The sequence below is a fragment of the Phyllostomus discolor genome, chromosome 6, assembly GCF_004126475.2.
Source record: "Phyllostomus discolor isolate MPI-MPIP mPhyDis1 chromosome 6, mPhyDis1.pri.v3, whole genome shotgun sequence".
Lineage (NCBI taxonomy): Eukaryota > Metazoa > Chordata > Mammalia > Chiroptera > Phyllostomidae > Phyllostomus > Phyllostomus discolor.
Window position 1 is genome coordinate 145,750,156 of NC_040908.2, and position 27,288 is coordinate 145,777,443.

The 27,288-nt window shown below is 34.3% G+C and overlaps 1 protein-coding gene across 1 annotated transcript in view; it reads right to left on the reverse strand.

The window, feature by feature from the left end:
- Positions 1-27,288, reverse strand: part of CCDC73 (coiled-coil domain containing 73) — a 75,784-nt gene that overhangs the window by 46,171 nt on the left and 2,325 nt on the right. The window contains exons 2-5 of the mRNA XM_028515228.2: positions 14,367-14,438; positions 12,927-12,998; positions 11,134-11,169; positions 9,549-9,623 (exon numbers count right to left, since the gene is read on the reverse strand). Coding sequence (XP_028371029.1) covers positions 9,549-9,623; positions 11,134-11,169; positions 12,927-12,998; positions 14,367-14,438 — 255 coding nt within the window. The remainder of the gene's footprint in view (positions 1-9,548; positions 9,624-11,133; positions 11,170-12,926; positions 12,999-14,366; positions 14,439-27,288) is intronic.

The following is a 27,288-nucleotide window of genomic DNA, read 5'->3' on the forward strand; positions in this document are numbered from 1 at the left end:
CTGACTGGGAATCAAACCAGACACCCTTTGGTTCAGAGGCCCTCTCTCAATCCACTGAGCTACACCAGCCAGGGCTGTAGTAATATTTCTTCAAAATATTATTCACAACTTTCTTCCTTGTAACAAAAACAATACATTCATTTATTTATTCAGTACATATTTATGGAGTACCTACTATATGCTAGCCACTTTCCTAGGATCCTAGGTTACAGTAGTGAACAAAACAAAGTTCCTCCCCCTAAAACAGCTTTATGTCCAGAGGGGATAGTGATAGACGACAATAAAATACAAGTTAAAAGTACAGAAATTAACTACCAAGAAGAAAAATAAAGCAAGAAGGACTACAAAGGCAGTCTAGATGAGTTTGATATTTATTATCAGCTCATCATTGAAGAAAATGTGATGAAAACAAATTAAGGACAGGGAAAAAGCATAGGGGATCAAGTTGTTTTAAACAAGTCATCTCATAACCCAGAAATAGCAATCATTAATGTTTTGGTTCTAATAGGTATTTTTCTATGCATTTATACTTTAAAAGAGAGCCGGTGGGGAGAGGAATAATAATATATGTACTATGCTGTACCCTACTCACCTAATATATAACAAACCCCTTTCTATGACAAATTAACCTACAACATAACTTTTTTAATGGCTACATAGTATTCCACTATTTATACTATTGTCTACCAAATCACTCTCATTTTTGTATATTTACCCAGTTTTATAAAACTACTCCAAAATAAATATGCTTGTACCATGAACCCTGCAGTTACTCATTTTAGCAGGATAAACTCCAAGAATACCCAAGATTTGTTCATTTTTATATACTTTTAACAATTTTACATAGTCCTCCAGAGTAGTTAACCAAGTTAAACCCCAACGAACCATGTATGAGTGCACATCTTCTGAAATCCTGCTTGTATTTATTAAATTTTAGGCAAAAAACACAATAATCACTTCATGTTTCCTATGAAATAAAATTTTTAGCACACTGCTTTGAACAAGTTGATAATTTTATTTCATTTTGGTGAAATGGATTATGTGTGATTGACTTAACAAATATTGAATGCTTACTGTAAAGTTAAACACTGATATAGACATTGAGGGTACAATATTGGGCCAAAAATATCTGTCCAGCTTAAATTCTGGGGAAGGTAGATATAAGCAATATAAATAAAATATATTGTCTATTAAATATTGATAAGTGCTAAAGAAAAATAAAAGGAATCACATAGGGTGGCTGAGAAAATCCTTTCTGAGAGCGCCACTTCTGAGTAAAGACTTAAGAGAAGTAAGAGCATCCCAGCAAGTGCCAAGACCGTAAGGTGGGGGAAATGTCTGGTGTGTTCAAAGAACAGCAAGGAAGCCAATTTGGCTGTAAAGGAGTAAGCAATGGGAGGAAAAGCAAAAGATGAGTTCAAAGAGTAGGAGAGGGGGAAGTGGGAGAGCCATACCATTGTAGGTCTTGTAATGCATGATACAGATTTAGGTTTGTATCCTGAGTAAGAAAGGAAGGCACTAAAGAGTTCTAAGCCTGATTTACTTTTTTAAAGGATCACATTTTTATCTTAATGCTAAAGGAGGACAGAGGTGGAAGCAGGGAAACCACCATAAACTACTGAAATAATCCCCATGAAAGAGGATGATGAAAGAGAACTAGGATGTTAGCAATAGATACAGTGAGAGTGGTCAGATTCTGGATATACTATGAGAAGGAAGTGAAAAAATCTGCAACAGAAAAAAAAGGGAGTTGTAATTAATGAAGAAAGACAAATAAGTTAGTTTTCAGGAGAGAGAGATTTTAGGAACTTAGTCTTGAGCATGTCGTGTTTGAAATGTCTTCTAGACATCCAACAGTCAATCCAGGCTGGCTTTGGAGCTAACTTTGGAAGTCCTCTGCAGGAAGATCCCATTTTAAAAACATGAGACTGGATAAGATCAGAATATTTTTTAAGGCATACAGACAAAAGAAAAGTAAAAGGGTAGAGGTCATCCAGAAAAAACTTTTTAAAAAGAAAAAATTCAGAAGATGTTCACTCTAATCCTGACTTTATTGTCAGTTACCATGATGGTTAATTTTATGTGTGCCAATTTGATTGGGCCAAAATCTTATTTATATTTCTATCTCTTTAAAAGTATAGATATTTTATTTATTTATTTATTTATTTATTTATTTATTTATTTATTGGGACGGGAGGGGAGGGGAGGGGAGGGGAGGGGAGGGGAGGGGAGGGGAGGGGAGGGGAGAGGGAAAGAAATGGAGAAAAAAAACACCTAGCCCACAACCCAGGCATGTGCCTTGACTGGAACTTGAATCAGCAGCCTTTTGGTTTGCAGGCCAGCTCTCAATCCACTGAGCCACACTGGCTAGGGCATCATTTCTATAAATCATAAGAAAAAAAGTTTACCTTCTGGGATCATTTTAAACTGCATATCTGAGGTATGATAAAAATCACTAAACTAAATAACTATATAAACTTTAAATAGGAAACTTAAACCTCTATTTCTTTTTCCACCCACTTTAAGGCATATTTCTGTATATTGGATTCAACTTCATCTTACCATACCTTGACTTGTTCATCAACAAGGCTAGTAACATTTAAGTTTTGTTCTGTAGCCACAATTAAGTCTTCCATGATTTATTTTTAGGTTAACTATAAAAAAACGCAAGCCAACTGTGTTTAGATTATTTCAATCAACATAAATATTGTTTAATGCAGAACCCAACAAGATGCTACTACTGTATTTCCTTCTCTATGGATCCAACATACTACATAAAGGAGGACTTTACTAAGGTAAGGACCTAAATGCCTTCTCTCTTCTCATACTCCACCAACTGCTCAAAACCATCTGAAATTTTAGTTTGCTTTATGCCTTAATTATACAGTCATCCATTTTCCCTGGAGTTTTTAATCACTTTCCACTTCTTGTTGTTGCTGTTGAAACAAGATACGAGGATTCTTTATCAATAATATCTTCCAGCTTCTTATTCATCCAATCTGAGGCATAAAATCCATTTCCTTAATTTTATTGAAAACATTCATCTTGGAACTCATTGACATTTTGTTGTACTTGATTTTTATTCACTTTATTACATCAAAGTAACAAAGTAATCCAAAATAAAAACTGCCTAACATCTCAAATGAGGAGTATCTAAACAATGTTAAGAAAACCAGATAACAATCTAGAAAAATACAGACTTAGATCCGTATCTCATACTCTGTTACAAAAATAAACTTCAAATCATCAAAGATGTAATATAAAAGTTTAGTACACAGGAAGTAATAAAAGAAAACATGGGCAAATCCCTTAATTAGTCTGGAGTAGTGAAAGCCTTTCTAACCATGACAAACTCTAAAAACAATTAAAAAAAATAAATAATTTGTAGCAAAAATTGAACAAAAATCCAAAAGAAATAAAATCAAAACACAAATGACAAACTGAAGAAACTATCTGAAGCTCAGGATACAGACAGCTAGGGCTTATTTCTGAGAAATATAAAGAATTCATGGGAGTGCCCTGACCAGTGTGCTCAGTGGACTGGGCATCACCCCACAAACCAAAAGGTCACTGGTTTGACTGTAAGTCAGGGCACAGGCCTAGGCTGTGGGTTCAGTTTCTGGTCAGGATGTGTGCAAGATGCCATCAACTGATGTTTCTCTTTCACATCGCTATTTCTCTCCCTCCCTCTCTCTTTCCTCTTCCCTTTCCCTCTCTCGAGAATCAATTTTTAAAAAAGAAAGAAAAAAATTTGAAAAAAGAATTTATGGTAGTGACTGTGAGACTAGGAGGTCTCAGCTCTTACACACACACACACACACACACACACACACACACACACTCTTTAACAACTACCTATAAATGAAACTATAGCTCTGAAAGAGCTCTGGAGTATAATTAAGAAGTTAGAGCAACCCAGTAGAGCACAAAAACAAGAATGGCCAAATAAAAAGCACAGGAAACACTCTGAGTATGGTGGCTCAGTTGTTTGGACTTTGTTCCACAAAGTGAAAAGTCACTAGTTCAATTCCTGGTCTGGGCACGTGCCTGGGTTGCAGGTTTGGTCCCCAGTTGGGGCTTATACAAGAGGCAACTGGTGGATGTTTCTCTCTCACATCAATGTTTCTCTCCCTCTCTTTCTCCCTCCCTTCCCCTCTCTCTAAAACTAAATAAAATCTTTAAAGAAAAGCATTTTACCCATGTCATTCCATTTTACAGGCTCAGGCTGCTCAGCTCCAAAAGGGATGACCTCATCCACAACTCGCCCCCAATAGGGGAAAAAGAGAGCAGAAAGATACCAACAGCCTTTGCCACTGAGGACCCTACCAGAACTCACCACTACCTAGGACATCAGCAGACTTCAATGTCAAGGAAAAGGACTACACTGGCCCCGGGTGACAGAGATGCCTGGAGCTCATGCCACTATTCCCCTCCCTGGAGCCAGAGGCACCACTGCTTTCTGCACTAAGCCAGAGCTGATGGACCCAGAACCACACCTGATGCTGAAACACATCCCACCCAGCCAGCACCCTCATACCCACCAGTAGATGAAGGTCTAGACCAACCAGAGCTAGTCAGAAAATTCTGGAAGAGATCTGATTCTTCAAATGCACAAGCACCAACACAAGGCTACAAGGAACATGAAAAAAATCAAGAAAACATGACACCAAAAAGCAACATTTTTAATTTCCAGTTATCACCCCACTAAAAAAAGGAGATCTGTGAACTACCAGGCAAAGAATTCAAAATAACTTTTAAAGGAGCAGCAAACTACAAGAGAACACAGATAGAAAACTCAAAGAAATCAGGAAAACAATACATGAATAAAATGAGTTCAATAAGGAAATGGAAATCAGAGAAAAACACTAAAAGAAATTATTGAGAGTTGAAGAATATAATGAATGAAACTGAAAGGCAATAAAGAACTACAAAGGCACACTATATCAGATAGAAGAAATAAACAATGAATTTAAACACAAATCATTTGAAATTATCCAGTCAGAGAAGACAAAAGAATGAAAGAAGGTTAAGAAAACCTATGAGATTCATGGAGCTCACAAAGAGAAATCAGGAGAAAAGAGCAAAAGCTAACTGAAAGAACTAATGACTAAAATCTTCCCAAAGTTTTTAGTCATTGGAAGGAAAATGCACACCCAGATTCATGAGGTTCAGAGAACCCCAAACAGTGAATCAAAACAAGACTACACTGAGATGCATTATAATTAAATTGTTACAACTCAAGGACAGAGAATTCTGACAATAGTCAGAGAAAAGCAACTTGTCACATTTAAGGGAACCCCCATAAGATTATCTGAGGATTTCTCAGCAGAAACTTTGCAGGCCAGGAAAGAATGGGATGATATATTTAAAGTACTTCGAGAAAAAACTGCCAACCAAAAATACTACATCCAGCAAAGCTACCATTTAAACCGTGAAGCAGTGATAGGCTTTCCCAGACAAATAAGAATGAGGGAGTCAGTCACCACCTGACTTGCTTATAAAAAATACTTAAGAAAGTTCTTAAAATTGAAATGAAAACATGCCAAACAACAATTCAAAAGCATATGAAAGCATAATTCTCACTGGTAAAGATAAAATACAGAAAAATATAAAGCAATAACAGTAGTACATCAACTACTTTAACCCTAATATAAAAGTTAAATGATAAAAATTTGTTAATGAATACACAATATAAAAAGCAGCAAACTGACTGGAAGAAGACAAAGTGGTGGGCAGTAAAGTGTACCATTTTGTATGCAACTGAGGTTAAGTTAGTAACAATTTAAAACAAGACAGCTGTAATTACAAGATACTTTATGCAAGAGATAACCATAAAGATAAAAACCTGTAACAGATACTCAAAAGGTAAAGAGAAAAAAATCAGAAAATCATTACAAAAAACATCAAATAACAAAAGAAGACAACATGGGAAGAGATGCATAAAACAACTGCAAAATAGACAGAAAATAATGAATAAAATGAAAAGAATAATTCCACATATCCATAATTACTTTAAATGTATTAAACTCTTCAATCAAAAGACAAATAGTGGCCAAATGGATTAAAAAAAAAAAAAAAGCCCTGTCTGGCATAGCTCAGTGGACTGAGTGAGGGCTGCGAACCAAAGTGTCGCAGGTTCAATTCCCAGTCAGGGCACATGCCTGGGTTGCAGGCCATGACCCCCAGCAACCACACATTGATGTTTCTCTCCCTCTCCCTCTCCCTCTCTCCCTCCCTCCCTCCCTTCCCTCTCTAAAAATAAATAAAACCTTTAAAAAAAATCAACAGCCAGTGACATACTATCTGCAAGAGACTCACTTCATGTTTAAGAACATACATAAGTTGAAAGTAAAAGCATGAAAAAGATATGTCAAATAATAACCAAAAGAAAGTTGGGGTAGCTATACTTAAATTAGACAAAATACACGTTTTTTTAATCCTTGCTCACAGACATTTTTTTCATTGCCTTTAAAGAGAGGGGCAGTGCGGGGAGAGGAAGAGAGGAGGGGGGAAGGGAGAGAGGAGGAGAGGGGAGAAAGAGTACGAAAGAGAAACATCGATATGATGAAAGAAACATCAATTGGTTGCCTTCTTATACACAGCCCAACCAGGTATCAAACATGCAACCAGGGTATGTGACCTGACTGGGAATCAAAACTGTGACTTCTTGGTGATAGGACAATGCTCCAACTGAGCCACACCAGCCAGGGCATCAGACAAAATAGACTAAATCAAAAACTGTCTTTAGAGACAAAGGTCATTACATAAAGCTGAAGAGTCAATTCAACAAGAAGATATTATAATACTTATAAATATATATACATCCAACATTAGAGCGCCTAAAAATACAGGATCCAGGAAAAGTAACACCTGCTTGAGTGTGGTTGGTAGGATAATAATATGGGTGTAATAATTTATAGTTTTAATTTGAACATTTCATCTAAAATGTCATATGGTGTGCATGAGTGTGATATTGTTATGTTACAGAATTACATGCTTATGGTTTTGTAATAAAATATTTTGTAATAAAAAGGGGTATTATTTGTGTTGGACCCTGTATAAAGCAAATATAAACAGAGTAGAAGAGAGATGTTGATAGTATACAGCAATAATACAATACTTCAATACCTCACTTTCCATAATGGACAGCATATCTAGGCAGAAAATCAATAAACACCTGACTTGAACATCACTGTAAATCAAATGGACCCAACAGACATACACAGAACTTTCCACGCAACAGCAAAACAACATGCATTCTTCTCAAGAGCACATGTAACATTCCCCAGGATAGGTCAAATGTTAGAACTCAAAAATAGTCTTAACAAATTTATGAAGACTAAATCATTCCAAGTATCTTTTCTGACCACAGTAGAATAAAACTAGCAACCAGTAACAATAAGACAAGAAAGCCAGTAACAGTAAGAAAGCAGTAACAAAATTCACAAATACACAGAAAGTAAATAACACTCTTGAATAATAATTATGTCAAAAGGGGGGGGATTTAAAAAGTATCTTTAGACAAATGATTCTATATACAAACAAAAAAATAACCAAAAGGGAAATTTTTAAAAAAAGAAATAATTGAGTTCACAATAGCAATAAAAAGAACATATTTAAAAATAAATTTAACCAATGTGGTAAAAGAATTGTACAGAGTATTATGAAACACTGATGAAGGAAATTTGAAAAGACAGATAATCCTGTGTTCACGGATACAAGAATTAATATTGTTAAAATATCCATATTACCCAAAATGATTTGCAGATTCAATGCAATCCCTATCAAAATCACAATATTAACCTCAAGAGAAATAGAAAAACAATCCAACAATTTATATGGAATCACAAAAGACCCTGTATAGCCAAAGCAATCTTCAGCAAGATGAATAAAACTGGAAACATCATACTTGCTGATTTCAAAATATATTTCAAAACTATAGTAATCAAAACAGTATGATACTGGCATTAAAAAACATACATATTGGCCCATGGAACAGGATAAAGAGCACAGAAACAAATCTATGGCCAACTGATCTTCAACAAGAGTACCAAAAGTACACAACTAGGGAAGATCAATCTTCAATAAATGGTGTTGGATAGCCACTTTCAGAAGACTGAAACTGGACCATTACTTCACACCATACACAACTTCTTACACCATTACAAAAATCAACTCAAATAGATTAAAGACTTAAACATAGGACCTGAAACAGTAAAACTACCAGAAGAAAAAAAAATGGGAAAAGAGCTTCTTGACATTAGCCTAAGCAATGATTTTTTTTGTTTTTTTGGTATAACACTAAAAGCAGAGGCAACAAAAGGAAAAACAGATAAATGGGATTGTATAAAACTAAAAAGCTTCTGTACAGCAAAGGAAACAATCAAGAGAGTGAAAAGACAACCTACAGAATGAGAGAAACATCTGTAAACCATATATCTGATTAGGGGGTATTATCCAAAATATAGAGAGAATTCATATACTGAATAGCAAAAAAAAAAAAAAAATCCACAAAAAACCTCAACCCAATTCAAAAATAGGCTGAGGACCTGAAAAGACATTTCTCAAAAGAAGACACACAGATGGCCAACATTATGAAAATGTGCTAGACATTGTTCATCAACAGGGAACTGGAAATCAAGCCCACAATGAGGTATCACCTCACAGCTATTAGAATGGCTGTGATAAAAAAGACAGGTGCGTTGTTCATGAAGATGTTGAGAAATAGGAACCCTTGTACTACCTTAATCAGATTAAAGGAAGAAAGTGTATCATCTGTTTAAACAAGTCCACACTACGGTGTGAATTTCCTGATTAGGTAGTGACCATCAGAATCCTCCTGTTGTAAAAATATATTTTGCTCTCTGTAGTTAATGTTATCTATACAACGATACTTTGAAATCATGTGAGTACCTTCTCCCCCAACAATCTTTATTTTACTTTTTAATCTCATTTTAATGTTTCATGTCTTCCCTAAGTAATGTAAGCTCCATAAGTGTACAGATTATTGCCCTTTTTATTCATTGTTGTATCCCCAGTACTTAGGTCAGTGGCTGGCACACAGTAGACCTTCAACAGATATATCAAGTAAATAACCATTAGTTGTACACCTCTGTATTCTCTATGAGACTGTGAACAACTTAAAGGCAAAATATGTTTTCTTCATCTTTGTATTTACAGAAAATAAGCAGCACATTACTTAGCAAATAATAATGACTCAATGTTATTTTAAATTTTAAGGACTGTGGGTGAATCTGCCATAATATACAAGCCTGACTTATTTTCCTCATCTATAAAGTATTAAAAACAGTATGTATCTAACTATATTTCTATAAGAATAATGAAAGTTATTTTAATGTTTCTTTTTAAAATAAAAAATAAAAATCCATCGATTTGAAATTCAAAACTCTAAGGGACAAAATTACTAATATATTATATCATATATGTTTTTTGTTAGCTTTGCTTTGCTAGCTTACATGTTTAGTGATATTTTACTGACACAGTGCTAAAATACCAAATTACTTTTTAAACAATCCTTATTACTCTACCTGTAATGTTTTTAATGTTTCCTTTAATCCTTCTATTTCTTTTTCTTTTATTTCTGTAGCAAGCTGATATTTTCCCTGTAAGTAAAAAACTATATTTCAGTACTTCCCAATGTAAATGATATTATTAAAGGGAAACATAAGAGCTCAAGAACCAAAATCTCTACTTTACATGTAATATTTCACAGGCTTTACACTTGTATCTGTACTACAACTTAAATTTCTAATGAATTCAAAATACTATAAAATTACAGTACATCCTTTAAAAGATTGTATATATATCATGAAATGGAAAACCTTATGATAACAATAAATCATTTTATCAGTAGGGCATTCCTAAGAACTTATGATTGCTATATAATTACCATATTTTGCAATGTATAATGAGTACTTTTTTGCCCAAAGGGAACACATTTTTCCCTTTTTTGTTTTAAGGGAAAAATAAGGGTCACATTATACATGGGTAGTACCTGAAATACCTTGTATCTGTTCTTCTGTTTTGTAATTATTTGTTATATAAAATTTCTTGTACCATAATATGTTCAAAAAAGAGCTAAAATTCCTTTATAATACAAAAAACATGTATCTAAATATAAATAAATAATTGAATTTAAAAATAAAAATGAAAATTTTTTTCCTGAAAGTTTGGGCCAAAAAGATGGATGCACATTACACATAGGAGCACATTATACATGGTAAAATATGGTAAGTATTTAATTCATATAACTAGAATATCTGCTAATTAATAAGATACAGGTATAAATATATATCCTTATATATATCCTTATAAATGGGAGAATTTTTAAAAGGTCTTCTGCTAAAAATAAACTATAAATTATTAATATAATAATATGTTCATTGAAATACTCAAAACATGTACTATTAGTTAGCTAGAGAAAATAGTTAATGCCAGATGGATTTCTAGGATTGTTTGGAGTTATGTCCTTTTTTCCAGTTAATCGGCATCCAGATGCCATATCATTTTAATATTTCTTACAGAAGGTAATTACATTGAAACAACACTAAAAATATACCCAACAGAAACATAAAAGATCCTTAATTTGGGGGCTGAAGAGATCTAGGTTCTAGTCCCAACTTTGCCACTTAAAAATGGAAGCTTCAACTTCAGCAAGCCATTTACTGGATTTTTCGGACCATAAGATGCACCTTTCCCCTCCCAAATTTGGAAGGAAAATCGGGATGAGTCTTATAGTCTGAATTTAGTTTGCCTGGTTCGTGGGGGGCAGGGGGGGCGGGGGGGCTGTGTTATTTATGTTATTAAATATTTTACCATATTTTTTGCTTCAGAATTTTTTTTCCTATTTTCCTCTAAAACCTAGGTGCATCTTATGGTCTGGTGCGTCTTCCAGTCTGAAAAATTTGGTAATCTTGCTAGGTCTCAGGATTCTTAAATGTAAATAACAATGGACAATGGTCAAGTAAAGTGATTCCTGAGTCCTTTCTGTTTCCAAGATTTTAAGCAATTAATAGTGTCCATTAATTTATAACTAATGCTCCTTCCCATTATGGGGAACAATTGATACTTAAATATATTTAACTATACTTTAAATTATTAAAAAATTTATACCTTTTCTTCCTCCAGAGCATACATCTTCATCTGAAACTATAAACAATTTTAAAAATTAAAATACAGGTTAAGTAAACTGTTAACAGTGATTTACCCTGGTCAGTGAGGCTACAGATATATTTTATATGTATATTTTACAGATATACTTTATATTTGAACTTAACATAATATGAATATGCTTTTACATTGAGAAAACAAAATAATAAAAGATATGAAACTGAGAAAACAACCTGTCACCAAAGGAAATGAACAATTAAATCACACTGATTAGGAGGCAACAATTATCCTTGAAAGTTTAGTTTTGCTCTCCAGAAGCTTTTTTCTTAAATATTTCAGTACTTTGCCATCTACTCATAAATAATAACATGATGTTTTCTAAGGACACTCTTTTATGAAATCAATACCACTTGTACTTGCGTTGACAGTATTTTGCAAAAAAATTTTAAAATGCATCTGGCAATCTAATAAATAATGACGTGTTAAGTAAGGAAAGCTCAAGTGAACATCCCAAAAAGAATTAAATATCCAAGCAACACAAGGATACTAGGCAAGGTTGTCAAGAAATAAAATTTTTCTTTGAATTTTCCAAATTTCTCATTACATTCAATAATTCTTTCTTTAAAAAAAAAAAAAAGGCAGAAAACAAATAAGAAGCACCCAAGAGCATGTTCTCCTTTTTCTTCTACAGCTGGATCTTCTTATCTTTGCTCAAAGTCCCTGTGGTAACCAAGACTTGCTCTCTCCTAGGGAAGACCATGCTGTAAGGAGGCTTCTGCTTCCTTGCCATTGATTAAAACTCCCATAACTCATTCCCAGTCAGGGCACGTGCCTGGGTTGCAGGCCAGGTTCCCAGTGGGGGACACATGAGTGGCAACCACACATTGATGTTTCTCTCCCCCTCTCTCTAAAAATAAATTAAAAATCTTAAAAAAAAAAACTCCTCTGAAGAGGCCAATTTCAGACTAAAAGAAAGTTTATCATTTGTTTAGATAAATCTACGCTACAGTGTGAACTACCAATAACCTTAACCCACTAGTGATTTACATTGTATAGATTTATTTCTTTTTATACATTTGTTTTTCTAAACATATATACCTATATGGAGATGAAGACCAAAAAAAGGAATTTAAAAAAAAAAAGAACAGTGATGTTGGAAAGGCTGTAAGAAAAAAACACTTCCAAAGGATATTTTCCATAGCACATTTCTTACACATATATTTTCTAACTAGGGACTGAAGAAAAATTTGAGGTTGTAAAGAAGAGCTAAAGAATTCAAAATAACAAAGGAGATGCTATTCAATTCTTTAAAAATATTTTTCTTTTCCTTTTTTTCTACTTTTCTACTAGTCTTTTTTAGTTGCTTATGGTATTTATGGAGGGCTTCGGTGCATGATAATCATATCCCCTCATCTTTTACTTGTCCCTACTTGCATCTGGCTTGGGTAAAGAGTAATGTGGAAAGGTCCCAGGATACTCGAATTAAACAGAGAAAGGAGAAAACGAGAAAGAGCATACACACCACTATCCTAACTTATTTAGGACAGATGACAACACATCTCCAACAAAAATAGTTTTCCCAATTTCTCTGTATAATTCATTCTACCACATTATACTTTTTATTATCAATTATGATACAAAATAACTTTATTCATTTCCTGCTTTCAGTAATACCTTTTTTCCTTCACTGAATATGGAGAACAACTTACAGTATTCGTGAGTGGGGAACAACATACAGTATTCATGTCAAGTGCAATATTTAAAACCATAGTGTTTGTCTACCCTTACGAAATTACCTGCTTTTTAAAAACTGCCATTGCGTCTTTGTGCTGCTTTGTTAACATTTCCTTTTGATTCTGAAGAGTTTCCTATTTTAAAAAATGATGAAAAATTAAAATAAATTCTAGCAACTCTTTCCATTTTAAATTGTAATTGGATTCACTACTTAAATAAAAGTTAAACATATTTATTGCATATATAACTTCATGTTCTTGAAATACAACTTTAAACCAATTTATGATTTTTTAACTGTCATGGAATCGGCATACAGTAATTGTGCTTTCGGTTGGCTCCTCATGATAAATGTGTTGCTGTTGAAATTTTAAACTCTAAACATGGCTTGCTCCAAAGTTTTTTGCAAGAAAATATCTTTCATCAAAAGTTATTAAAATTAACATTGCTTATATACAAGCAGACTATAGCCTCAGAGTTTCCAAAGGAACCAATTTCATTATCTAAGCACAAATGTTCATATAGCAACATATAATTCTTTAAACTCATAGAAATAAGTTATTAGGAAAAACAAAATGACCACAGGGCATTTTAAATTTTTTTTCAATTACAGTTTACAGTCAATGTTATTTTTACTAGTTTCAGGTGTACAGCATAGTGGTTAGATAATCATATATTAGGTCTATCCAGAAAGTATCCAGTCAAGTACTATGGAAAACAGAGACATTTATTGAAGACGACACAAGAAACATTGTACAAAGGACAATGGCGCCTCAGTTCCCTTCAAAGTAAGCACCTTGGGACCTCACACAGTTCTCCCAATCGCCATCAGCTGCCCTGTTGTATTTTCCTGAATCTCACTGCCGATTGAAATCTCTTTCCTTTCAAAGGTGATTTTAGTTTTGGAAAAGCCTGAAGTCACAGCGTGTCAAATCTAGGCTGTAGTAGGGCTGAGTCACCTGGGTGATTTGATGTCTCACCAGAAAACTCTGCACAAGATGCAATGCATGAGCAAGATGTGATGCATGAGCAGGCGTGTTGTCGTGATGAAGCTGCCAATCACCACTGGCCCAACAGCTGCAGCCTTCTGAGTCATCCAAATAGTTTCCACAGAGGAATGTTTAAACTACACACAAATATGATGCAGATTTGTTGTTCTACTAGCTCAATAATTTTGAATGTGATGAAACGTGGCACAGTTCTGAGGTTTCACTTAAATATTTTGACTCCTCTATAACACAATATATTTCTCCAGTACGAAACAGTTCATGGATTTCAGCATTACACTCAGTGCTACTCTTAGCTATTTTCTTATCAGAAAGCCTGAATAAAAATTATTCTCAATTTTCAGGAACCCAAATGTTAATAGTTTTAGTTGGAATTTTCTTGAGAATTTGTTTAAAATGATACACGTTTTGGAAATTTAAAAATTAACTTTGCAATTAAAGATTAAAATGTATTTCTAAATAGCTGCTAAAAACGCTAATATGAGAAAAAATACTCACGTTTTGCCATTTCAGTTCTTGTGTCTCCACAATAATTTTACCAATCTGTTCTTCATATTGAATTTCTGCTTCCTAGATCAAAAAGAAGAAGAAAGATGCTAAGAAAATTAGGACTTTAAGTCTTCCAGGTTTAATTCTTTTCTACAGAGATTAAAAAAAAAAAAAAGAACATATTCCCACCCTTACAACAAGACAAAGCTGGATAAATTGCAAATTAAACAGATAAACCCATAAAAGAAATGAAGTCTCAGACCAACCAAGTCACACAAAATCTAGACTCAGGTGCCTGCTCAGAGAACAAAACACAGTATTTGCTTACCTAAGACTTAAACTACTGAGTACTGATAAGAAACCTCAACTAAAAGAACGTAATAAATTGCTAAAGGCAGAATATGGGCTAGTATAAGAACATGAATCCCCTGGGGGCCCCAGAAATAAGGAGATTTATACCTTCCATCAGGATTTTTTTTTCCCCAGGAAACCCACCAGGTACTTATAAGGAAGAATGAGAAAATTCCCCAGCAAGTTTTCTCTGGTGGTACTAGCTCAGGAGGAGAAAAGCAATTATAAGCCATATTCCCTATTCCTCCTGTACCCCCAAAACCTTAATCGGCAGGGGAAAGGACAACAAAAAAACTATAGCTAAGGACCTAGTAGAAACCCTCTACAGCAAGGAAAGAGAACCAATAGCCACCACTGAAAACTCTACACAGATTGGACCTGTCTTCCTTATCTCCCCTATGGAACAAAAGCCTAATCTACAGGGGGGAGGACAATAAAAACTACAGCAAGACAGAACCTGTGGAAACCCATGGAACTAGGAAGAGAAAGCTAGGAAAATGAAACCACTCTAGAAGGAGCAGGAATACAGGCTAGGCCCACCATGAGTACAAAGGAAGGATCAAAACTCTTATGAAGACCCCACCCTGACACTTAGGCTTCATAAGACCCAAAGTCAAGGGGAAAGGCCCAAAGTCAGGCAGAAAATGTAGAAAAACCCTCTGCTTTTATTTAAAATAATGTATTATTCCAGAATTAGTCCAAGCCATCAACACAAGGTATGGCTAGAGAGATCTAAAGCTTCTGCTGAAAACTTCAACAGTCAGACTTGCAAATTTCCTGGCTGAGTGTTGAAGGTGAGCCCCAACACACATACAGAGAAGCCTTCTGCGAAGACAGGGAGGTTTTTTTTTTCTTTTGGTTCCATGTATTTAGAGAAATCTCTTTCAAATAAAGCACTAGCTGATAATGAAGCTAAGAACATAATAACTTCAGTGGCCACATATGACAAAAAACTGCAGACTTTACCAAATTATTTCAGAAAAGTCAAAAACAAACAATGACAATAACCAGCAACCTTGACGAGGGGTAGGAACTTGATTTCCAGGGTTGCCACATATTCAAAATGGCCACGTCTAATTTTAAACAAAATATTGCAAAGCATGCAAAGAAACAGGAAAGTGTGATCCATACACAGGGAAAACAATTAACAGGAAATGTCCCTGAGCAAGGGCAGACAATGGATTTGCTAGGCAGACTTTAAATCAATAATTTTAAATATGCTCAAAGAGCTAAAAGAAACCATGTACAAATATACTTCAGCCATTAAAATGTTCATAAGGAATACTACGAACAAGCATATGCTCATAAATTTGACAACTTACAGAAACAGACCAATTCTTCAAAAACTACCAAACCTCAACCAAGATGATAGAGACCTGTAATCATTAACTTAAAAGCTCCTAAAAAATAAATTTCTAGGCCAGATGGTTTCACTGAACAATTCTACCAAAGAACAACTCTACCAATTTCATTTCAGATTAAATTAATACTACTTTGACACAGCCTCTCCCAGAAAAACACAAGAGAAAGGAACACATTGCAACTCAGGTTTTAAGGCCCGTTTACTGTGGCACCTAAACCAGACAAAGACGGTACAAGAAAAGAAAACTAAGACCAATATCTCTGACAAGTTTTGACCAAAAAATCCTCAATACCATATTAGAAAATGGAATCCACCAATGTATAAAAAATTATACACCATGACCAGAGTTTTTCCAAGTATGCAAGACTGGATCAACAGTTGATAGAATTCACCATATCAATATGCTTAAAAAAAAAAAATCATATATCAACTGACACAGAAAATGCATTTAACAAAAATCCAAGACTCATTCATGATAAAAACTCTCAGCCAAGTAGGAAAAGAAGGAATTACCTCAATCTGATAAAGAGCACTTATAAAAACACTACATTTAACACATTTAATGGTGCAAGATTAAATGCTTCTCCTCTAAGCTCAAGAACAAGATCGGAATATCTACTCTCACTGTCCTTATTCAACATACTACTGGAAGTTCCAACTACTGCAATAAGGCATAGACGGATATATAATAGACAGACAGGAAGTGCGAGAGCAAGAGAGGGTGGGGAGGGAGAGAGAGAAAGAAAAAAACAGATATGACCTAAGAAGTAAGCTGTCTCTATTTGTAGATGACATGATTGTGTATATAGGAAATCCCTAGGAATCTATTTTTTAAGAAATCTCCCATAATTAATAAAATTGCTCAACAATGTCATGGGACAAAATGAACACCCCTAAAAAATCAATCATATTTTTATACACTAACAATAAAATGTAGTAACTGTAATTAAAAAATACAACTTATAACCACTCCAGAGGAAAAAAAAATTAGGTGTATGCTTAAAAACATGTACCAGATCTGTATATTGATACACACAACATGGATGAATTAAAAACATAATGAGTGAAAGAAGCCTTACCTAAAAAAGTACATACTATATGATTCCATTTACATGAAATGTTAGAAAAAACAAAACTTATTCAGTATGGAAAAATGTCAAAAGAGTGGTTGCCTCAAAGTGGCATGAGGGAACTTTCTGGGTTGATGGAAACATTTTATATCTTAATAAGGTTTGTATTATACAAGTGTACACATCTATGAAAAGTCATTGAATGTACAGTTAAGATTTATGCCTTTTATTATATGCAAATTTTACTATAAAGAAAAAGCTAGAAAAAGATAAAAAACATGTATAGTAAAATGACAGCAAACTCACAATTATTAACAACCACACCTAAAACAAAAACAAAAACAAACTAAGCAAACAACTAGAATAGGAACAGAACCACAGAAATGGAGATCACATGGAGGGTTAGCAACCGGGGAGGGGGAGGAGGAGAGAGGGAGAAAAGGTACAGAGAATAAGTAGCATAGATGGTAGGTAGAAAATAGACAGAGGGAAGGCAAGAATAGTATGGGAAATGTAGAAGCTAAAGAACTTATGACCCATGGACTTGAACTAAAGGGGGGAATGTGTGGGGTAGAGGGCGTGCAGGGAGGGGAATGGAGGGGAGTAAATGGGACAACTGTAATAGCATAATCAATAAACTATATTGATAAAAAAGCTGTAAACGAATATTGAACTTGATGTAATGACATGGATTCTGAAGTATTTAGAAGGAAAAGCACTGATGTCTGCAATTTACTCTAAAATCATCAAAAATGGAAGGGAAGGAGGAATAAATACATGAGAAGCTATGTGATTAACACAAATATAATGTTAATGGTGTATGAGCATTCACTGTAAAATTCTTCCAGTTCTGCTGCATGTTTGACAATTTTCATAACAAAATGTTTGGGAGATATCAGAGTGGATACTGGCAGACAAAAATATGTTTTTGTTATGAAATATTTTCTTTATGACTCTCTTACATGTTCCTTGCCTGATTACACCACATACACACAAACTTACGCTATGCTATTCCAAGGTAAACCCTCATGAAAGCTGCCTCATTTAAAATGCTTTCAGCAGCAAGTAGCAATAAGAACAAAACCCAACTCACAATGGCTAATGGGATTTATCTCACATGACTTGTCTAAAGGCATAGCGCTTGTTTCTAAATTAATTTTCAGTGACTCAACAATGTCATCAAGGACTATGATTCTTCCCATCTTTACATTTTGCCATTATCCAAGTAATTTTCCTTAGGTTTTACACCCATTGGCTACTTTAAGTGCAGGCATTAAGGACAGAAAGAACATTATCTCATGGCCATAACACACCGACTCCTAAACCAATCATTGGCAGGGCAAGTCACTAGACCTTTATGAGTGGTTAACACCTGTCAGGATTTACCTGACTCAGTTTGATGAGAGGTGGACCCTAAGACACAATCAGGACTCTTCCAACATGGAATAGGAAGGGAATGTATGCCAACAGTAATAAATATCTATAATCAAAACATATTGAAAATGGAAATAAGTATATACAAGTTTAAGGGTAGGTACATATAGGGTGGGGCAAAAGTAGGTTTACAGTTGTTCATATGGAAAATACAATAATAATGGGAATAAATTAAAAATGTTTCTCTGTGTCAAGTCTCTCTCTCTTTCCCTCTCTCCACCCCTTTCTCTCTCCCTCCCTCTCTCTTGAGTCAGTGAAAGTATCCTTGGGTGAGGATTTAAAAAAAAAAGGTTGTAGGCTCTGTAGGACTGTGTGAATTATGATATATACTCCTTTCATTCAAAACTTCAGAATTTTATCTTCCTATCCCACCAAAGTTAGAAAGCCACCCAAAATCATATTACCTATTTTAAATACACAAATATTCTGAGTATTTGGTAGAACATTTCAGAAAATATAAAATATTTGTTAAGATGGGGAAATATAATTTTAAGAATTTCTATGAATGTTCTAATATTAATATTTCAGAAATCATTGTAACAGATTAATAGATTAATATGAAAACAGTAGTTTAAATACTAACTAGAAAAGAGATGTTTTAAAATATGAACTTTTAGGTCATCCCATGCATATTAGAAATATTTATCTATAATACTTTGTAACTAATCAAACCAAAAAGCTATCTGAAATAGTGACTAGTATTGTATTATACAACATGAGACACTGAATTGGATAATTTCATAGGAGATACATTATGAGTATGAAAGAGAATAAAGTACCGAGTTACAGTTTTGGCTGCTTAGACATGTGCCTGCTGTATGAACTGTGTCCCTAAATCTATTCAGGGTCAAGAATTGAAGAGGCCTGACCAATACAAAGCCCATCTTGTAAAACTACAGCCTGAAGCAAGCACTTTAAAAAAAGCATGACACTTTCTAAAGGTTATAAAGAGTAAATAAACCATCAAATTACTCCTCTTTTATTGTTTTTGTAAAACACTTAAATCCTTGTAGTCCTAAGGCAGCTAATAAAAAATAAACACTTTTAAGGTTCGATATTCTTGGATACTTTATTGAACTTACAGATGGGATTTTCTTATCAAATTTAATATATTTTTAACATTGACAATTTAATAAGAAGTATTAATAACTTTTGAAAGCTGCTTGAGGAATGCATGGAAGATAAAAATGAAAAGTTCCCTCAAGAAGTAAATAATTTTTAACAGAAAGCATGAAGTTAAATTAAAACCCTAATATAGAAGTATATGATGTTACCTTTCAGTAATGTGGATAACACCCATTTTATCAGCCTTCCATGCAGTATAAATACACACATTCTACAAATCATTGTAATTACAAAAGTATGATTCCACTCATAGCATAATTAATTTTATGGGGCACTGAAATGCTGCTTCACTGCATATTATACCATTAGTTATCCAGTTTTCTTTCATACTTTCCTCAGTAAATCATTGGTATAGTAGAATACCCAAATTTCCATGGCTTTTATTTATTGCTAATTAAAAATTCAAGATTTACTTCTGTTTAGATATTTTATCAATTTAAAGTGTCCTTTCTCTGAACTCCGATAATACTTTCTTCATAATTCTATGATGATCCATAATATATACTATGTGAGAGTATTGTAATTAATTTGTATGGTATGCTGTGACTATTAAAATTTAAACTCTCTTAGGGCAAGACTGAGTAGTTTTTCAAAGGTTATCAAATAAATGCACATTTTAAAGTTTGAAAGTTCTGTGCTAGAAGTCTTTCATTCCCACTGTATAGATGACCTGGCTTAGAAATACATTTTGTTTAAAAACTTTCAACCCACGTCCAGTATTTAGAATCTAACAGATTTTACATTAAAGTCTTAATTTCTAGTTTATCTTCAATAATTGGAAGAGCTGATAGAACAGGTTCAATTTTTCTATATAGCAACAATTTTCTGAAAGACAGAGATAGGTTGTACTGAAAACATAGGCTCTCCAGTTCAACACAATTCCTATCCTATTCACATCACAAGGATGATGAATTAAACTTCTTTGTTGATTCAGATTATCTATAGATCATTATTAATTTAAAACATTTTTTTCAAATATTATAATTACCAATTTAGGTCCATAAGGGAAAAAAATGGGTAATGTCCCTCTCTATTTTGTTAGTTCCAGCATAGTTAAGTAGTGAAATATAGGTTATGTAATAAAGCCTCTTTATTGACTTTATTTTATTGCCTACTGTGTCTGCTTCTTTAATAAACTTCACTATCTAACCATTTCAGTATGACCCAATTTTATGTTGACTGTATTATTCATTCCAGTTATTTATTAATATAGTACTAGAAGAGCATTAGACAACAGAGATATCAGAATACTAGTCCCAAAATCTCTGGGTTTTAGGTTGGACTAAAGTTATCTCAGGACACACTTCCACCTCTAAAATTTTACAATTTCATGATCCTGCAAAAAGACTGATCATGTAGAATACACCTCTAAGATCATATAGAGAAGGAAAGCAATGAGAGATGATTCTGACAATCACCAACTGCCAATTCACCACGTGCTAAGAAAGTGAGGCAGTCTTGTGAGGATTGACTTAGTATTCAGGACTCACGCAAGAGGAGGGATTTAGGAAACATCCCAGGAGTTTAGTTGGAAGCCAAAAGAGCTATAATCTTGGAGTAGAGGGTAGAAATCAACTAGCCTTCACAAAGATGGAAACTGAGCCTCTGGGTGCTTCAAACTCTGATAGGTAAGATGATGACCTTAACTTCCAGAAGCAAAAGTAAATCTCTCTAGAGGAAGAGAGCATCAAAGCCTCAAAATTCTCATTGCAATTTTTCATGCACAAAGTCAGTCATTAAATCAAAATTCATCCTACACCCCAAAAGATAAGGTCAAATAACAAAAAAAAAAAAAAACAAGACAAAAAAAACCAGATACTAGAAATAGATCTGCAAGACCAGATTTGAGTTTGTAGGTATAGACTGTAAGATACATGAAACTAATATGCTAAAAAATATATGTATAACAGAATGAATTTCAGCAAAGAATTGAAAATGAAAAAAGAACCAAACAAATTTTCTAACTGAAAAGAAAAGAAATAAAATTAAGAACTCAAAAGATTGACTTTATCAGATTAGATAAACTGAAGAGAATATTAGTGAACTAAAACTACAGAAGAAAAATAACCAAACTGAAACATGAGAAGAAAAATGCAGACAGAAAATCAGCAATAATATAGGAGATTTAAACAGGATTGACAAAGTTAACCAAATTCATATTCATAGATCACTATACCCAAGAAATACAGAACCCATATTATTTTCAAGTTCACCTATATTGGAACATTGACTAAAATTGATTATATGCTTGGCTAGAAAGCAAAGCTCCACAAATACTAAGTGACTAAAATAATATAGAGTATATTATCTGATGTAGTAGAATTATGCTAGAAATCATTTTTTTACAAGTTAATAAAAAATAAAATTCCAAAATATGTGTAAAAGTAGTAGTACACCTCTAAATAATTCATGGGTAAAAAAAGAAATTACAATGAAAATTGGAAAATAATTCAAAATAAATGATAATGAAGATAAAACAGAAAAATTAATGGGATCCACTAAAGCCATGCTGAGAGGGTTACAGCCTTAAGTGTTTTATATTGGAAAAGAAAAAAGTTAAAAGTAATTAGCTAAATATCCATCTCCAAAAGTTCAAAATTAAAAAAAAAACAGAAAATAATTAACACAGATAAAAAAAATCAATGAAACAAATACATAATAGAATCAGAAAGCCAAAATTTAATTTCTTAATAATACTAACACAGTTGATAAACCCCTATGACCCAAAATTCCTACTCATCAATAACATCTCTGCATGAGTTATTCCAAATCATATATTGTTTTATTTTTATTGTGTTTTTTTTTAAGATTCATTTATTTTTAGAGAGAAAGAAAGGGTGGGAGAAAGGGGGCAGGGAGGGACAGACATTGATCTGGGAGAGAAACATCAGCCAGTTACCTCTCACATGCCCCCAACCTGGGAGCTGGCCTGCTACCCAGACATGTGCCTGACCAGGAATCAAAATGGTGACCTTTTACTTTGTGGGACAACGCCCAACCCACTGAGTCATACCAGTCAGGGCCACTCTCTGGTTTTTATATTGGTGCTGATCATATAGTATTTCCTGGAATGCCTAATACTTTGTTATTTTTCATTTCTATTATAAAACAACCTCAAATGTATAGAAAAGGTGTAAGAACACTTACACCTTTCAGGTATAAAAGGACAAAGAAACATCTCTTGTAGTAACCACAGACAATGATTTGACATATTTCCCCCCAAAACTATTTTATATGGCTACACATTTTTTTTATTTTGACTTTAACAACTTGCATTTTTCGTTTGACAGTATTTAGTATTTAGGTAGTACTCATATCACACAGTTCCAAAACATACGAATTTCAGTTACTTTGATTTACTTAAACACCACCACCCAAAAACATGGTTCAAATTTCAATTACCATGGTGCATTATTTAGAATTGCACAAATGCCACTGTTAACTCCCCAAACCACAAACCACTACATAAATAACATATGTGCTTCATGACCAATAATCAATCATGTCATTTCTTTGACAGTCTATCAATGACTGGTCACTATGTATCTGTTATTCAGTCTATACAAAGACAGTAAGCATGTAAAGGTGTGTTCCTTTCTTGTCTCACAGAGGTAAAACCACATAACATTTTACAAAAACAGGTAATTGAAAAAAGGAAATTGGCCAAGAAAGATGAAAAAGCAGAAAAAGAAAAAGGAGGATGGAGAGAATAAAATTGGAAGTGAAATTAAAGGAGCTCTCAAAGATATCTGATAAAACTGAAAATGCAAAAGATAAAATGTAGGAAGGTAATCCAAACTTGAATACGTGTGTTATCCCTTGCAAAGGCAGAGAAATCATGCTCATCAGTATTGCAAGTTACACAAGAATAAGGCAACCACTGTTCAAACTATTTTGATACGTTTTTTACAATGAAATAAAACACTAATTCTCAATTGCCTAATGTTTTAAATTACAGTGTCCTAAATAATTATTTTTCATTTTCCTTCCTATTTAAAAGGGAGTATGCAGAACTTCGGGCCAAGAGGGAAACATAGGTAGATACACTTTGCCTCCTTGAACAACCAAAAGAAGGACAACAAATTTAAAAACAAAAAATAACCAGAACAGCCAGACAATTGAACTGTATTGAAGTCCAACAACAGTTTAACAAGGAGTTAAAGAGAAATATTGATCTAGACCAGTAGGAGGGACAGAGACAAACAGCCTGGGTAGAGAGGACATGCAGCAAGGTGGCGGTTGCAGGACCAGAGCAGGCGAGGCAGCAGCTGGCCAACCAGGCTGTCACACATCTGTGTGCTGATAAACCAGACGGAACAACTGGGGAGCAAGACAGACCATGCAACCCAGGGTTCCAGTGAGGGGAAATAAAGCCTCAAAACCTCTGACTAAAATACCTGTGAGGGTTGAGACTGCAGGAGAAAGTTGCAGCCTCACCGGAGAGTTCATTGGAGAGACCCACGGGGTCCTAGAGTGTGCACAAATCCACCCACCTATAATCAGCACCAGAAGGGCCCAATTTGCTTCTGGGTAGCACAGGGAGTGACTGAAACCCAGCAGAGAGCTGAGCAAGCTGCTTGTTCCCTCTTGGACCCCTCCCCCACATACAGCTGAAACAAAAAAAAATATGGCCCAAATGAAAGAACAGATCAAAGCTCCAGAAAAAATACAACTAAGCAACAAAGAGAGAGCCAACCTGTCAGATGCACAGTTCAAAACACTGGTAATCAGGATGCTCACAGAATTGGTTAAGCAGGGTAGCAAAATAAAGGAAAAAGTGAAGGCTATGAAAAGTGAAATTAAAAAAAGTACAGAGAACCAACAGTGAAGGGAAGGGAATTGGGACTCAAAGCAACAGTTTGGAACAGAAGGAAGAAATAAACGTTCAACCAGAACAAAAGAAACAAGAATTCAAAAAATGAGGAGAGGCTTAGGAATCTCCTGGGACAACTTTAAACATTCCTACAACCAAATCATAGGGGTGCCAGAAGGAGAACAGGAAGAGCAAGAAATTGAAAACTTATTTGAACAAATAATGAAGGAGAACTTCCCCAAGATGGCAAAGGAAATAGACTTCCAGGAAGTCCAGGAAGTTCAGACAGTCCCAAAGATGGACACAAGGAAGCACATACCACAGCACATTATCATTACATTACCCAAGATTAAAGATAAGGAGAGAATCTTAAAAGCAGCAAGAGAGAAGGAGACAGTTACCTACAAAGGAGTTCCCATAAGACTGCCAGCTGATTTCTCAAAAGAAACCTTGCAGGCAAGAAGGGGCTGGAAAGAAGTACTCCAAGTCATGAAAAGCAAGGACCTACATCCAAGGTTACTCTATCCAGCAAAGCTATCATTTAGAATGGAAGGGCAGATAGAGTGCTAGTTAAAGGAGTTCATCATCACCAAGCCCTTATATGAGATGTTAAAGGGACTTATCTAAGAAAAAGAAGATAAAAAATATGAACAGTAAAATGACAACAAACTCACAACTATCAACACCTGAAACAAAACAAACTAAGCAAACCACCAGAACAGGTACAGAGTCACAGAAATAGAGATCACATGGAGGGTTATCAGTGGAGAGGAGGAAGGGGGATAATGGGGGAAATGGTGTAAGAATAAGCAGCATAAATGGTAATTGCAAAATAGACAGGAGGAGGTTAAGAACAGTATGGGAAATGGAGAAGCCAAAGAACTTGTAATATATGACCCATGGACATGAACTAAGTTAGGGGAATGATGGTGGGAAGGGTGGTACAGAGCAGAAGGAAATAAAGGAGAGAAAAAAATGGAAGAACTGTAATAGTATAATCAATGAAATATATTTTTAAAAATAAATAAATAAATAAAAATAAAGTACTGACAGAACATAAATGTCAATTTACAAATCCATAGAAAAATAAAGACATTTTCTGACAATACAAAAGAAAAAAGAAAGCCCTGAGTTCTCTATTAATAGACCTTTCAGTATTAAAACTAATTACAAAAATGTAGACTATCCAGGCCAGTTTCTGGAACACACAGAAGATGGCTTCAGCATTTTTTACCAAGATAAATAAAACTCAGAAGACAGCTGAGACCTAAAATTACCCTTTTTTAAGGCTATTTGAACCATCAAGCCCAAGATAATTTAAACAATTACATACTTTCTCTCTATTTGGGAAAATTATAAATCCTAATATTGTTCATTTGCTGATTACTCGGGAAATTTAATATGCCTACCTAACTAAACAAAGTCTTTAGTTGGTCAACATCTTTACCTCCTAAACATGTAAGGACCTAACAATCAAGCCCATCCAAGCTCATCAACAATTGTGTTTCAATACTTTAGTTTCTGCCTTTTTTAGCTTAACAAATTAAATATAATTATTATTAGTATTGACTGGATCTTAAAATTTTTCACTTTCCTTTCTGAGTGCTAAATAAAAGTATCTTTTCATAACTAGTAAAGGGAAATATTAAAAATTTTCAATGAACACTGGGAAATCAGGGAGGGCATGCAAGGTAATGAATATCTCATACACAGTTCCCAAATAGGATCTGTTCTTGCCCTGACCATTGTGGCTCAGTTAGTTGAGCAACCTCTGGCAAAGTGGAAGGCTGCTGGTTCAATTCCCAGTCAGGGCACATGCCTGGGTTGCAGGCCCAATCCCCAGTTGGGGTGTGTACAAGAGGCAACCAACTGATGTTTTTCTCACACATCAATGATTCTCTCCATCTCTTTCTCCCTCCCTTCCCCTCTCTCTAATATATATATATATATATATATGAAATCTTTAAAAAAAAATGCCCTGGCTGGTGTGGCTCAGTGGATTGAGCGCCGACCTGTGACTCAAAGGGTCGCCAATTCGATTCCCATTCAGTACACATGTCTGGGTTGCAAGCCAGGTCCCCAGTTAGGGTACTCAAGAGGCAACCTCACACTGATGTTTCTCTCCCTCTCTTTCTCCTTCCCTTCCCCTCTGTCTAAAAATAAATAAACAGACAGATAGATTGATTAAAAAAAAAAAAGATTTGTGCTTACATCGCTGTGTCATACATGCCTGCACAACATTTTGTACAAAAATGTGCACAGTAGCTTCATTCATAATAGCCAACTGGAAATCACACAGGAGTCCATCAATAGATTAATGAAAAGAACAAACTGTGTTACATTTATACAATAGAATACTACTCAACAATAAAAAAAGGACAAACTACTGATATGTTCAACAACATGAATGAATCTCAAAAAATATTATGCTGGATAAAAAAACTTACACAAAAGAAAAATATTACACAATTCCATTTATATGCATTTCTAGAACAGAAGTAAACTAATCCATGGTTAAAAAGTAACAATAATGGTTACCTCTGGATGGATAACACTGAGGAATAAGTGAGAATAGACATGAAGAAACTTTCTGTGGGCAATAGTAATGATCCATATCTTGACAAGGGTTTGGGTTACACAGCTGTATGCATTTATTAAAACTCATGAAATGGTGCACTTAAGAACTATACATTTCACTGTATTTTATATTAAGAGAAAAATAAAAGAAATATTGAACAATAGTTAATGATATGCACACTGAAGCACACTAATTTT